Here is a 16,558-nt window from a genome sequence, read left to right on the forward strand (position 1 = left end):
TTTTCAGCTTCGTTGTTTTGAAATGATTATGTTTTTGTCAGAAATGTTAGTGTAACAACTGAATATTTCAGTCACGTATGCTTTGCTATCTTGTTTTTTAAGAATTCACATTCTGATAATTTGGGACTTTTTAACTTGTATTTGTTTGCATGTATGTATATATTACTCATTACTCAGAAGTGTAATGCTTCAATTTTCTTTCTATAGATCATAGTTTGGACAGTGTCACATTGTCCTCACCACATGTGCCAACTTCTGATGGAAATGCAGAGAAGGCATCTTCAGATATTGACGCCTCTCCAGCTGCTGCTATCACTGCATGCTTAACAGCAGAACATGCTTCTGAAACACCAGCAATAAATGAAAACCTTTCCAACAGTGAGGGGTCTAAAGAGGTGCCAACTTATGTTTCAAGGATAGGTGAACTCCAGGAAAGCAATAATAACGTCAAGAAGACTCATCCCTCACAAGATTACTCAAGTGATTTTGAGCTGAAGAAAGCAGATCATATGGAGCTTTTGTTTAACAAAACAGAAGAAAAGTCTAACACAGGTCTGAAGTATATTGAGGTTAGGCCTAGTGATATAGACCCTTATAGGGGAGATGCAGTCATTGTAGTAACATCAAATGCAATTGCAGATACCTGTAACACCTCGGATCACATTCCTGAATGTGAAAGAGAACCCGATAGCAAAGTTTTTATTAATATTGATCAAAATGACACAGTTGAGACTGATGTAAATGCATCTCAATTAAACATTTTAGATAATATGAATATGAAAGAAACAATGCAGCATCCTGAGTTTAAAGCTTATGGGAATGAAGACATGCTGTTAACCAGTTTGTCTATCACAGATTACCCAGCTTCAGAGCATAGTAGGTCTCCAACTGTGTCCAGTGAATGTGACACAAGCAAAGAAGATGTAAACAAAGCAGGAAAGATACACTGTGGCAGCAACTTAAAAGTCATGAAGAGATCTTCATCTGTTATTTCGGATTCAGGGATTGAGAGTGAACCTAGCTCCGTAGCGTGGCCAGATGTTCGTATCAGACCACAGGATTTCTCCAATGACCGGGATATTTTGCAACATTTGGTGAGGAGGCATGCTATGCATCGCAACTCTTTGGAAGGCTGCCAGACCGAGAGTAATGCAAGCTTACCAAGTGGAATACAGGCCTCTTTAACCTCCATAAGTTCATTGCCTTATGAGGAAGAGGAACAGGAGATAGAGCTCAGTAAACTGACAAAGTCAGTCTCTGCTCCACAGATCAGTAGTCCAGAGGAAGCTGATGAGGATCAAGAAGCTGCTGAACATCTTCTTGACACAGAAAGTGACATAACAAGTGGCTATGACCCAGAATGTTATGCTGCTGTGGGTGCAAATGCAGTCAGACAATTTGATCATCCAACTGGAACTCATTCTTCTCTAGAGGATATTCTAGAAGGTGACATAACAGAATGTGCAGTATTTAAATGGAAGACCTGTACTGATAAAAAGGAGATTATACCCTATGTGGAAAGCTATGAGTACTCAAAGGATACTCAGAGACCTGCTGATCTAGAATTAGATAAGAACAAATTGAACCCTCAAGAAGCTGAATCAGTATTAAGTGGTGTACCAGAGGTAATGCTGTTTCAAAAATTTGTTGATGATGCAGATGAAGTTAAAAAAACTGTTGTTTCTGAACCAATTGAGAGTAAAGGAAACTGCAAAAATGGTAGTGTGTCAACATCTGAAGATATACTGATATATAGCCAAGAGCTACCACATCACAATAATGAAACTCATCTGCTGGAACAAAAAGAATGTCTTATGAATGAGACTGGAACATCCATTAGCACCAGGGACAAAGACCCAGCCAGTGATGTCGAACCAATATTCCATCACATTGAATTGAATGAACATGATACAATGATGCAAGTGGATCAAGATCAAGTGCTTGAGCAAAATAAGAGCCAAAATGAAATCCAAGGAACTGATAAAGACAATGTTAACTGCAGTGGTGGTGAGAATGATGACTATGAGCACCAGCTTTTTGCTAGTCAAGGAAAAACTTCAAAAATCCCAAGTTCAGGGTTAGCATTTGTGAACAGAAAAGTTGTTGAAGTAGTTAACTTGTCAGTGTCCTGTGCCCCTACATGCCTGCCGTTTTCATCCGTGCTCAGAGATTCACCATCTGTCAGTGGTATTTCAATGAGGCAAACAGCATCACCCATCACTAGACAACCCCTTGGATCCTTTGGTGTAATATCTTCCAGTTCTTTCAGTTCTGATGAAGAAACCAATGAGAGAATGATACAGTAAGTGATGTCTTACTACACGGCAAGTCAAATGACAGTGCAAGTTTGTAGAACCTGATATAGTTAAATATTTATCATGATTTTTGCTGCATTTTTCCCAAAGAACTCTTGGTTAAATGTTTGTAAAATCCAGCTATGTGAGGCGGTCAGAAACTTATATTCTGTCTTGAAAAAGAAAATCAGTGTGCAATGGTGTATTAGCTTAACAAGGTCTGTAAAGCAGTTGAGTAGGAAGCAGTTCTGTAGATAAGGAAGCAACCAACAAATCAGTACAACGTGTCCCTGTATTTGTGCTTACACCAACTTCTAATAAAAATAAATGTAACACAATCCTATTCCAATTAAATTACTCTCAATTCTTGAGTCCTATGGATCATGCAAATATTTTGAGAAAGAAATGTAAATTCTATGAAATGTCTGTGTAAAAACGCAATCTTAATGCATGGTGTTGTTGTTATATTTTATTTTATTTCACATTTTCTTTTTATCCCTTTCATTGTAATTTATTTTGCGTAGTTTCTACAAAGCCAAAGATGACTTGCTGAATGAGCTGAACTTTCAGGGCACTATGTACAGTGATTTGCCCCAGTTGGCCTCCGAGGTGCCATATTTCCCACCTGAGGAAGAGGATGAAGAGTTTGAGGATGGAATTCACTTAGTGGTCTGTGTCCATGGATTAGACGGTAAGACATGAAAATACAGCGGTAACACTCGATAAAATTACAAGAGCAGGGACATTTGTTAGTTCAAACTGTGTATTGTTTGATATATGTGGAATATTACACATCTTTTTCAAATTACTTCAAATAACTTCTCTTTAAAAGAGAGGCGTATAATAATCTGTGCTGTGAAATAGCTTGAGGAAATTTAGTTAGGAGAGTGTGCCCTCTGGTGGAAGTAACTAATTTATATATCAATGAATTTCATTCAGCAAGATAGAGTAGTACTGTAGGTGTCAAATTACTGTATATGCATCTATTTCAGCAAAGTTTTTGTTATAAGCAGCTCCTTAATTTTGGAATCCACGTACTGTAACTAATTAAGAAGATTGCATTATCAGAAGTCAGCCATGGAACATTCTATAATTATACAAACCCATTTGTTAGCTGCTATAAAAATATAATTACAGTAAATAAAATATCTGTTTGAACGTTAGAGTTTATTATTAAATAACTAAATACATTTTAACTTGAAATTACTTTTGTTTAAAGTTTTAATTATTTAAATAATTAAAAGAGGGCATTCTTGCTTTTGTCTCATCATGAATCTCTTACAGGAAACAGTGCAGATCTACGCCTGGTGAAGACATTTATTGAGCTAGGTCTTCCTGGATCCAGACTGGACTTTTTAATGTCAGAAAGAAACCAGGTATGTCAGATATTGAAACACAGTTGCATCCAACATGACATTGTGAAATAATTCTTCAAATGCTGTTTAAGAAAAGACTGTATAACTTAATCAATCTCATCTGATTTTGACCAAAATATAAATTTAAAAACTATTTTTAAGCTTATTATTTGTTATTGCCCTGATCATGTTTAATATTAATTTAAGCCACTTTATATTAAATATCCGTTACATTGGCCTTTGACTGTCTGCTTAGTCAAAGACAGAAATATAAATCTTTATTTTCTTTGTTTCATTTCTTTTCTTCTTCTACAGGCAGATACATTTGCTGATTTTGACACAATGACAGACAGACTATTGGATGAGATCATTCAGCACATTCAGCTCTATAACCTTACCATAGCCAGGATAAGGTAATGAAGAAGAGCTTTCTCACACTATCACATGCAAAACTCACATTTAGTGTAGAAAAAATAAAAAAAACTGGCATTTTTTTCAGAGGCTTTCATCATAGCATTGGATTCACAAACTAACCCATACCTACAGTATACTCACTTAATAAATATGTTACTCATTATACACATCTTTGAAATTCTCAAAGTACAGTATATGAATTACAACAGCGCTTCTAAACCACTAAACCAATTTGTACCAAATATATATTTAAGAAATATTTTATTCATTCAAAATCAGTAAATAATTTGTATATAATAGGCATAGATATCAATTTAACATTATAAGACTGTCTCTAATAACTCATATTAAATAAAAAGGATCATTGTTACATATACAGTAATCTGAATTAATGTAATGTTGTTTAATGGATATTTAGAGTATACTCAAATTTCTCCATACCTTAAATATAATTTGCAGCTGTTTGTTATAGGTATATTTTATATTCTTTTTTAATGTTTGTATTTAAAAATACCACTTTAAAGTAATATAATTATATTCCACATATTAAAAATGAACAGAGATGTTCTTTGGCACTATATTGCAAAGATGAACCTTCAAGAGTTATGTAGCAGTAAAGTATTCTATCTGTACAGTGAAAAGATTGTAATGTTTTTACCTTAAAAGAAGATGCAAAGTTTCAGAAGTATGTAAAACAAAAATATATTTATTGTAAATATTTATCTTTTGTGATTCATTTATTTAATCTATTTTGTTACCCTTACAGTTTCATTGGACACTCCCTGGGCAATGTCATAATCCGGTCAGTGCTGACTCGTCCCCGGTTTCGATATTACCTCAGTAAGCTTCACACATTCCTCTCCTTGTCTGGCCCCCACCTAGGAACTCTCTATAACAACAGCACTTTGGTCAGCACAGGTAAAGCCTTAATCAATTACAAATCTCCAATTGTTTGAGATGAAATGGATTTTAAAAATGTAGAAAAGAAAAAGTACAATTGTCTGTGTGTTATTTGTTCGGATCAGATTGTATATATTATTTTGACTTAGATGCATTTCGGATCACACGTCAGGACCAATTAATGCGACAGATGATTTCAAAGTGTCCACAATCTTTTTCTCTGTCAAAAGATGTTAAAAGAATATTCACTATTGTTCTAAATGTTCCAAAAGAAATAAAACTACAAAAGTATTAAAATTACTTGTATGTATTATTTACACAAGTGTACGGAATATTTTAGAACTATGGTTAGCGAATCGGGATATTCCTGCTAGAAAATTTCATTATTTTCTATCCACTCTCATCCTGTGGCATTCAGAGGACTCCCTATTTAGGAACAAAATTGATAATAATATACAATAAAAACTGACATATTTTACAACGAGAAAATAACAAAAACATATTGTAACGCTTACGGCCGACAGGCGCTGTGTAAGAGCCGGCGTACCAGAGCGGGTGACGTCACCGCCCTTCCCTGTGATAGCAGGACCACAGCTACTGGGCTGTAGGGAGATCTCTCTTTGGCTCACGGGGCTAGGTCGCTGCAGAGAGACGCGGAAGTCCCGGGTTCGAGCCCCGGAGGGTGCAGGGGCCGACCTAATGCGGCAAGGGCGCCCGCCGGAGCCCCCGTTGCGTTACATTGGTGTCAGAAGTGGGGCGGGATAGCCCTTCGCCGGGGGACGGCGATTTAAGCGGGGGAGAGTGTAACGCTTACGGCCGACAGGCGCTGTGTAAGAGCCGGCGTACCAGAGCGGGTGACGTCACCGCCCTTCCCTGTGATAGCAGGACCACAGCTACTGGGCTGTGGAGAGATCTCTCTTTGGCTCACGGGGCTAGGTCGCTGCAGAGAGACGCGGAAGTCCCGGGTTCGAGCCCCGGACGGTGCAGGGGCCGACCTGATGCGGCAAGGGCGCCCGCCTGAGCCCCAGTTGCGTTACATTGGTGTCAGAAGCGGGGCGGGATAGCCCTTCGCCGGGGACGGCGATTTAAGCGGGGGAGAGTGTAACGCTTACGGCCGACAGGCGCTGTGTAAGAGCCGGCGTACCAGAGCGGGTGACGTCACCGCCCTTCCCTGTGATAGCAGGACCACAGCTACTGGGCTGTAGGGAGATCTCTCTTTGGCTCACGGGGCTAGGTCGCTGCAGAGAGACGCGGAAGTCCCGGGTTCGAGCCCCGGAGGGTGCAGGGGCCGACCTAATGCGGCAAGGGCGCCCGCCGGAGCCCCCGTTGCGTTACAATATTAAATTCTCTACTCATTGTAAGCCAGAATGAAAATTGAAATAACAACATAAAAGGTGTGCTGCCTAATTAAAAGCCTGCAAGAAAAAAATCATCAAGTCAAAGTATTCAATAAATTGGAACATACACAGTATGCTAAAGCATTCTGAAATAGTAGTAGTTGGTCTCTTGGCAATTAAACCACATTATTGATCTCACTCGGTTAGTATTGCTTAGTTTCTTAGTGATTCGACACCAACTTAAAATGCCAGGTGTGTCACTGTCATTCTAGATTAAAAAAATATGCACAGAAACCTAGCCTCAGGATTATAGCTTGGATTCTTATGATAATGTATGCACCTGTTCTATTTTATGAATTTAGTTATAAGGTATGGAGCAACTAATAATATTTTATGAAAGTATGCAAGCTCTAGAAAGTCTAGTCAAAAGAAGCATAATGAGTTGTTTTTTGTTTGTACTGTACTTAATGATGAATTCTCATCTACATTCTGACTAATTCAGGACTATGGCTAATGCAGAAACTGAAAAAATCTGGATCACTTTTACAACTGACCTTCAGAGATCATTCAGATCCTCGCAAAACCTTCCTGTACTTGTTGAGTCAGAAACCAGGTATGTGAGGAACAATGAAGCCTTAAAATTCTATTTTTTCGCATGCGGTAGGTACTGTACACCTGAAGAAGATATGGATATTATGTAAATATTATTAATATAATATATGAATATATATATTAATGCCTAGATTATTTATTGTGTTAAAGATTTGTCAGAAACATATTTGTTTTCTGTTTAATATAGAGATGTGTTCTTATACAATATAAAAGCAGAGCTGCTGAAAACGGCTAAAGAATTGCAAAACATTTTTTTTTAAATATTTCACAAAACCACATCTGTTGTGTGTGGTATTCTTGAGAGTAAGAGTTGTAATCCCCATTAAAAATCAATTCCATTGTACAGGTATTATATCTGTGACAATCCCTTCGTCTTGAGACATTTTACCCCTTGTAAACTGTCACAAACTGGGCTCTAACACCGAGTTGAAGTTTACAGATTAATTTTAGTTTACAGTTTATTAAGTTTACAGGTTTCTGCCACTGCACATTGAAGTTTCATGTAAAGTTTCTTTTTAACTGCCTTCTGCACTTTAGTCTACCAAACAAATTGTGTGAACTCCAATGTAAAGGACAATGACTAAAAGTATCATCAGGAGATTCCACCTAAAAAAACAAAAGAATGTTTTCAAAATCTCCTATGAAATCTTGTGAATCTCTTGACTGACATACAGTACCACAGAAAAGTATTTTGGGGGGCAAATTAATCTTTTGCAAATGATTAAAAGAAAATCACAAAGAGAAGAGGTAGAAAACGTACTGCTATAGTATATAATATCATATTAAATTTGCCCAATAGATATAACATCATAATTTCATTGTTACTGCTAGGTTTTAATATATTAACAATAGAGAAACCACTTAATTATTGCTATGTTCTCAATCGACACATTTTTAATCTTTGTTTCAGGACTACAGTATTTTAAAAATGTTGTGTTAGTGGCATCTCCACAAGATCGCTATGTTCCCTTTCATTCTGCTCGAATAGAGATGTGTAGAACGGCACTGAGAGACAGAAGTACAGGTATGATTGCATTCTGAAGATATTTTTGTTGTTAATACTGTACATCTATATTGCTCTCTTGTTCTGTGTACACCTATATATTTAGAGTATTAGAGAGCGTGCAGTCCATTCTAATCTGTGAAAATCAACATCACGATAAACAAGTAAGCCTCGATATAGGTCACACTTTAAAACCTTCAATGGCATTTATTGTTATTATGAATTGCATGTTGTAATAATTATAACTGAACATTACCAGTCAAAAAAAAGAAGCTGCTCTAGATGAGTTAGCAAATCTAGCAAATCCTTATGAGTAATAGTTGGATAAAGTGATTCACTGGTAAATGTTATCCAGCACAACATACCTTGGATAAACAACATGAAAGAAAATTCAATGATAAATTTTAAGACTTATTTTCTTCTTTTTAAGGTCCAGTATATACAGAGATGATAAATAATCTACTTCAGCCCTTGTTGGACGCCAAGGACTGTACACTGATACGTCAGAATGTATTCCATGCTCTGCCAAATACCGCCAATACTTTGATTGGACGGGCTGCTCACATTGCTGTATTAGATTCTGAGCTTTTCTTGGAGAAATTTTTCTTGGTCGCTGGACTTAATTATTTCAAATAGGATTTTTCTCAGTTATAATCATCCAGTTTATATCCCAAATTAACTCGTCCAGAAATGGACTGTCTCCAAGAGTCTGTACATAGTCATAATACATTTATAAAAATTAGCTTTAAAGCAATCATTTTCATGCACATACTGTAAAAAAAATTATGTAAGTTATAATAGATGAGAAAATATCCTTATCTTGTTGTCTTCGTAACTTTGTATGGTACAGTAAGAAAGAACATTGAAAATAAAATTACAGTTTTACATTTTTTAATTAAAGTTTTCCCCTTTGATAGGCATTTTGCAACCAATCTGATTTATATGTATTACAGTATTGATATTTCAAGACTTTAATTAAAATAATTCAAGTTATTTAATATCAAGTACATACTATAAAATATATTATTCTTATTGAAACTTCATTCTTCTCAATACCAATTTACTGTACTTGATTCTTTAAGAAAACCGGGATGTCTCTTACAGTTAATTTTTGGAGTACCTGAATATTCGCTACAATTATTTCACAAGTAACATTAGATTAATATTAGGGTAGAATATACATAGAACTATTTGATTTGGCATTTTATTAAAACTACTTGTACTGTATAACTAATAATAATACAAAAAAATGGTGGAGATCATAATTTAAAACTAATAAGAATAAAATGGTGGGTAATGTAGCAGAATTTTACAGTGGAATGTTTTATGAACTAGTGGACATTTATTAATGAACACCATCTTTTGTTAGCTCTTTAATCTTTATAACTCATAAACATATGTATGTACTTTATTTAGAATCCTATATATTGCACAACATTTCATTATGTAGTATAATAATGACATAATCAAGCCAAATCATAAATGGAAGTATTATACTCATAAAAAGCGATACTTTCTAATTTCATGTACATCTATTACAATACATGTGAGATGCATTAGTATATTTACTTACAATAACCCTTAAATGCCTTAAACTTTTAAAAGGCTAAAGAGTTCAGATTTGTGGAAAATATTGATTGAGGGTACTATTGCTTTAAAATATTTGTGGGTACTTTACCTACAGTTTTATAGCTCACACCATGGGCATGAAAGAACACTGATATTAATTGCTAAAAAAATAAAACAAGAAGATCAAAAATGATTGCAAGCTATTATTTCATTTTCTATTGCCTGACAGGTATGTGACAGAAAAAAGCTCCCTCAGTGTGGAAGCTTCATATATTTTAGCAACTGTTTTGTTTTGTTTTACTTAGAAGCACACATGGTAACCAATATCATGCAATATCATAATTTCATAATGTTCTGTATATTCCTGTGTCTCTTTTTTAGGTTAGATAAAACACCATTTAAAAAATAACAGTCACAATTGTTATTCCTGACGTTTGAGTTGATCTTAATATTGTCATCTAGATTTTCTATTTGTTGTCTCAAAGCAACTTTGTTGACATTAAATAGTGTAAATTTTGAATGCATATCAGTAAAACTAAAAAAAAGAAACAAGCTAAAGTTAACTTTATGAGAATATTTTTAGCATTTTTGTTTTATCTCTCAAAATGGGCTACTCTGGAAAATGAACATCAAAAAGGCTTTATGAAATGTATTATGATGGCTAATAAGATAACATTAAGAAAATAAATTAACAGAGCATTGCACTTCAGTAAATGGATTCCACTAGAGACTGCTGTTAAAATTAGTCTAGGTATTTTCATTTCCTTTTGCCAAATAATGTTTACATTTTGATAATACACATTTTTCAATACAAGGAGTTAATAATTTCATCTTATAATTATAAAATATACATTTTATGTAAAATAAAAGAATAAATTGTTAAAGCCTTTTTTTCTTGATACCAAGAGAAGTAGACACATTAATAAACTTTGACAGTATGACACAAATTGTTACTTACAGTAAGTGGATGAATGTGGTCCATCTCTATCCATCTTTTCATTGCTTTATTTATGCTTTTACATTTTTAACCATATTCAGTATTGTATTGTTGTTTAACCCGTTTTTCATGTTTAATGAAAAAAAAGACCTCTTCCCAAGTATAGAATTAACTTTAATTTCCATATTAGATCACTATCCAAGAGCTTTGTACTGTACATTCTCTAATGAACTGATGCATAATTTAAACATGTTAATGTTTACTGTCCGGAGATCCAGGCAAAAACAAAATCTTCCGAAACACCTACGAAATCATTCCAGAAATGTTCCAATTTAGACTTCAATTAATCCAGAACTTTCTTTTAAACTGGTGCTTTGAGACTGAGACAGAGTGCACAGTTATTTTGTGATAACTTATTGTTGTAACTCTCTGATCAAACCAAAATGTCTCACGCACTGTTTTCTTGCCTTTTCTTGTTAGTTTGTTAAAATTCTTCCACACCTCTGTGCTTTCTTCCTATATTACATCCTGTACTGTGTGCACACAAATCTGCCGTGCATGCTTACAAATACAACACATGCTGTTGGTTCCAGTACTCATTAATACCACTAAGTATGCTATGCTGAAGAGCAGCTAACAAATGAAGAATTGGACTGACATTTCTCACTTTAATTAAATAGTTTTCTAAAACAAATGTTCAAGGAAAAAGACAAACCACAGCATTATGCCCAGTTAATTATAAAATGTGTAAAAGTGTCTATCCCCAGCATTCTTCACTTCATATTCCTTTCCCCCATTTCTTCACTACCTTTTCAGGTTGGTCTTGGCTCATTCTAGTGGGTTCTGAGTGGGAGTTCCACTACTATCATCCTTAAAGTTGTGCTGTTCTTCCCTCAGTAAGCAGATCAAAACAAAAACAATAATACACAGTCCTTAGCCACAGATTTACTCCATATTTGGGGGTCTATCCGAAGCTTCTGAATCATATTTCAGAAGTTACAACAAAACCTGCCATTTCTCACATTATTTTGCTAAAATTGTTTAAACTTTATTTCAGGTGACATTCCTGAAAACATACTGTATGTTAAGGTGACATTTGAATGTACTCTTCCTATTTAGATTCTTCTTCGTGTTTGGACCAACATTGCTTTGTAAATTATGTGTCATTGTGATTGACTTGAACGGCTTCCTTTAGGTGCTTGTATTGGACTCTGTTATCTTTACTGTACTGTATGTAAGAAATTTCTGAATTTCAACTGGAATGCCTCATCAATCATGAGACTTTTTAAAGCTGTAAAAAAGTTTAAGGTGTATTTTTGTTCTGTTAAAGAACAAATGCTAGCCTTTCTGTAAATTATATTGTTTAGCCCGAAGTAATTAAAATAATTTTTCATTAAATTATAGAAGCTTTACAATGAGAAGCATAGTATCAGGCAAAAATATTTAATATATCAACAAATCACAATAAATGGGCAAGAGTAACTAAGAGATAGAAAATAGATGTTTTTGAAGAATCATGTTTGCATCTGTATATTGTCATTATGTAAAATGTTTGCAAAGATGTGTTAACATTATGGTTCAGAAACATTAAATATATTTCTTAACACAACATACCCAGATACATTTGTTCTGACTTTTTTACTGTAAGATATGACATCAACTGAAAAAGTCAAAAATAAATACAAGGTATTTTAAAGTTCATAATGATCGGGAACACTTACTTTAAAAAATGTCTTTCAAATCAAGAAAGTACTAAATTTTTTAAAACTCTTTTTGAATATTTGGTTCATTGTAATCTTTAAACTATAAAACTAACAGCTCATACATACTGTATCATTATTTACATTGCACAGCGTTGAAAATATTGATTGGGATATGATGTTGAAAAATTAAAGAATAATAATTGACTAGAAATGCCATATCACTTTGTCAGCTACTGTATCTCTCAACAAGTAACAAGTTCTATATTTAAGCAAAGGAACACTATTAGAGAAACTGGTAGAAGTCAGAGGCTTTCTGATAATGGATGGATTTAACAATAGGCTTAAACAGTCTTAAAAGAATCTGAATTGAAGAAAGTTTCAAACTATGCCTTTGCTCTTTTCAACCTTAAAAGTCTCACTTTCAATATAGCATTATTTTAATTAGATCCTGAAATCGAAACCTGTTTTATTTAAACTAATATCCAATGATGTCATCATTCTCATTATAATATCTTCTCCACAATTGCCAGCTTTCAATATGGATTTCTGTAAGTTCCTTATATAAGTACCTGTATTTTATTTGTTCTATTGTTATTATGTTGTTTTTCATCAGAGGTGTACTTATTACTACCCAGGCAGCTTGAATTGTTATAAAACAATGGTTTGTAACGTGAATCCTTATCATTATTGTATTATCATTTGTCTGCTATTATCTGGTTCATATTTCACACAATTCCTCCTGTAAATTGAGTAATGAATGTAAAAAAGTGAATTCACTGTGAGATCGTAACATGTATTAATTAATTTATTTATTTATTTTGTTTAACAGATATTATCTAAATTAACAAAAGATCATCTGTGCCAATATGATTCTACTATTTTTCTATGTATGCTTATGTGCTTTGCTGTGGCTTGTGTCCCATGTGTAAAAAAATAAAATAATATATTATAATAAACTTTTTCCTTTTCAGATTGGTTGAGGTTCTTATTTCTTTAAAGTCAAACACGGTAATAAAACAATTCCAAAACTATGTCTTTAGTCCCTTCAAGATTTCAAGTCACAAAATGTCTAAGAGAACACTCTACAGACTCTTAAGACTTAATATACAGTATTTACACAGTAATTAACGTAATAATAATAATAATAATAATAATTGCTTACACTTATATAGCGCTTTGAGTGGAGTGTCCAGAAAAGCGCTATATAAGTGTAAGTTATTATTATTATTATTATTATTATTATTATTATTATTATTATTTACAGGTAATGGGGACTCCCCTACACCACCACCAATTTGCAGCATCCACCTGGGTGATCCGAGGGCAGCCATTGTGCGCCAGAACGCTCACCACACATCAGCCCTCAGTGGGGAGGAGAGCAGAGTAATGTAGCCAATTCATAGATGGGGATTATTAGGAGGCCATGATTGGTAACTGCCAATGGGAAATTTGGCCAGGACGCCGGGGTTACACCCCTACTCTTTTCGAGAAACGCCCTGGGATTTTTAATGACCACAGAGAGTCAGGTCCTCGGTTTTACGTCTCATCCGAAGGACGGCGCCTGTTTACAGTATAGTGTCCCCGTCACTATACTGGGGCATTAGGAAAGTACAGTATATTCAGCATTCATCATTACAGAAAAAGTTGTATAGTTCTATTAAGAACAGTCAATTTTGACTTTAAAATTGTAAAGATTGAGTAAATTGTAATTGTAAAACCATGGAGTATGGTGAAAAAAATAATGCTTTAACTCAGGTTTTTTTTTTCTCTTAATACAGGAGCCCATCCTGAAAGAGAAAAGCCTGAGAGCAGAAAAAATTCCAAGGTCACATTCAAAAATAAAGGGTGACTCTCAGAGGAAGATATGTAACACGGACAGAAATAATGTTTGGCTACTGCTTAAATATTATACTCATACGAATTGAGTCATATCAAAGACACAGTAAAAGACAAGGTTATAACCCAATTTATATTAATAGGCAGGCAACTCTGAAGAAGGTACTTCAAATTCCTTGTAGTATAATGCAGGTTTAAAATGAACAAATATTATGTAATGCTTTAACAATAACTTTTGTGGTGAATTTGTGCACTAAGCCCATGGTAGGTGTTTAACGTATTTCATGTCTTTTCATTTACTATCATTTTAGGTCTCAAATACGAGAGCAAGATAAAATATTTTTTAAAAGATGTTTGAATCCATTTGGAACTGACCAGTGGCTTTATATAGAAAGACAGAACTTTTGTTTAGCGACAGTGTTCTTATGCATTTGAATCTAATTTTATTTAGGTCCAACTTTTAAGGGGAAACCAATCCTATTTAACAGACTGGATGGCAGCAAAATATTTCATAATAATCTGTAATCACATTTTGTATTGTTTTAACCTAAATATGAATGTTATTCTATTATTTTTAAACAGTATATCTAAATCAAGGCACATTTGAAACTTTTTTTTTATTTTGGTTTACAGATGATATTGAATTTACACTTCTAAATTAAATGTCATACAAGTAGCAGATTCATTTATAATGCTTTGTTTCTCAAAAACAATTCAAAGTCCTAAGGAAATTTACCACTTTAGGGGAAATGGGCATTCATGTGATGTGAAGTTTTACTTTACTCCTCACAATTTTAAAAATTCTGCAACAAATTTAGAACAAAAAATTAGGATACACAAATTAAGAGTTGTCTTTTTCTTTCTTAAATTCTTAATACATATATATCTGATGTTTGGCTGTGAAACTCAACATCATTTTTTTAAGCAAAGAAACTGTGGAGATTGGCAGCTATAATGAGCATGTCACAGGAGAGCAGAAACATTCAACACAGAACTTAGAAAGGGCAGAAGAAGAAAGCTGATTTCTGATGTACTCTGGGGCAGCAGTCACAGGAATGCTACTTACAAGAGGGTTTTATTTTTTGGTGAGCAATGCAGGAATGGTAAAATGAGGTCGGAAGGCAGTCAAACTAACGAGTTTTGAAGCATACCTGTTGATTTATTTTTCATTGCATATATTTGAAAAGATAAAAATTATTTTGCATCAGCTTACATGTACAGTACATGTACTTTAAAATAAATGGGAAGTTTTGCCACACTATAGGTGGTCATTGAGTAGCCAGATGTATTAAAAATTGCATTTGTATGTACAGTATTTAAACAAGACAGCTTCCTTCAATTTTTTTGAATGGGAGGAAATATAAATCATAGTGCTTAAAAAAGGTTCCATTTTCACAAGGTACTGGAAAGAGAAATATACACTGACAATTCTATATTCTCTTAGTTTTAAGGTCAGATTTTGAAGTGATGATCTAAAACTTTTCTAGCTTCATTTATTGCTTGTGCATGGCAGCGGTTTCCTCATCTTTCCTTATGGATGTGTTGTTGTTCTCTACAGCCAGGAAAGTGATGTCAATAAAACTCACCAACTGAAATTTTGCTTCTTCCTTTCATCGTACCAGCTAAACCCCATGTTTCCGTCAGAGACAAGACATTTTAAGTAGCAGCTTGGGAGGTACAGTACAAGCAAAAATGCCAGCAAAAATTGCATCGCATCTGAGTTACATGTATAGAGATTTAATTTAATTAATTAATTTTTAACTTACTTGGCTTGCAGGAGGACAGTCTGGCCAAACAGAAGCCCCCATAAAATGATCCAATGAATGATTGAAGTATCAAGTTGTTCTTGGTGGAAGTGGGGCTGGTGGAGAATCAATCAGAAATAAACACTGAAAGGGTCATAAATTATCCTCAGTATCCACAAGCCTTTTATTATTCACATGTACAGTAAGAGCAAAATTGAAAGCTTTGTCTATAGAAACTAAACTAAAAGGCTTCTAGCAGGCCACTCTGTCGAACATTCACAAACTTTGCAATTGCTTGATACTTCAAACATGGCATTAGACTTTAGAATTAGAATTAAGGGAAAAGAAACTCATTTTAACCATTTAAACCTTTTGTGTGCTTCACAAAATCATATAATGTGTTTACAGTACTGTATATATATAATTAGAGCACTAGAGGGCAGCAACACATAGTAGATCAAACAGAGCTGCAAATGTATTTTCGGTGTCATGTATTCCATCAGTGCATCCACAGTCATTTTCCAGACACTTTATCCAATACAGGGTTATTAGGGAGCCACAGTCTATCCTGGCAAGTAACAGGCATAAGGCAAAATATCCTGGATAGGATGCCAATCCATCACAGGACATAAATGGACAAAAACACGCAAACACTCACACCAAGGCCAATTTTCCCAGGAATCCATTAACTTTCCAGTTAATCTTTTGACTAACTGAGGAAGAAACTGGAACACCGAGAGGAAACTCACATAAACATGGGGAGACAGACAAATTTCACGCAGGTAGCACCCCAGGAAATTGCTGCCTGGCAGCACTGCATGGCACACAGACACCACTTAACCTAGACACCATG

The 16,558-nt window shown here is 34.5% G+C and overlaps 1 protein-coding gene across 1 annotated transcript in view; it reads left to right on the top strand.

Annotated features, from left to right (window-relative positions):
- The window catches only part of fam135b (family with sequence similarity 135 member B), a 66,883-nt gene extending 53,784 nt beyond the window's left edge, over nucleotides 1–13,099 (top strand). Inside the window, exons 13-20 of the mRNA XM_069195141.1 lie at nucleotides 208–2,302; nucleotides 2,819–2,985; nucleotides 3,579–3,670; nucleotides 3,965–4,062; nucleotides 4,830–4,981; nucleotides 6,803–6,913; nucleotides 7,823–7,936; nucleotides 8,346–13,099. Of these exons, the coding sequence (XP_069051242.1) occupies nucleotides 208–2,302; nucleotides 2,819–2,985; nucleotides 3,579–3,670; nucleotides 3,965–4,062; nucleotides 4,830–4,981; nucleotides 6,803–6,913; nucleotides 7,823–7,936; nucleotides 8,346–8,551 (3,035 nt within the window). The 3' untranslated portion in view covers nucleotides 8,552–13,099. The remainder of the gene's footprint in view (nucleotides 1–207; nucleotides 2,303–2,818; nucleotides 2,986–3,578; nucleotides 3,671–3,964; nucleotides 4,063–4,829; nucleotides 4,982–6,802; nucleotides 6,914–7,822; nucleotides 7,937–8,345) is intronic.
- Nucleotides 13,100–16,558: the final 3,459 nt, after the last annotated feature.

The sequence above is a fragment of the Lepisosteus oculatus genome, chromosome 10 (assembly GCF_040954835.1).
Source record: "Lepisosteus oculatus isolate fLepOcu1 chromosome 10, fLepOcu1.hap2, whole genome shotgun sequence".
In the NCBI taxonomy this organism is placed as follows: domain Eukaryota; kingdom Metazoa; phylum Chordata; class Actinopteri; order Semionotiformes; family Lepisosteidae; genus Lepisosteus; species Lepisosteus oculatus.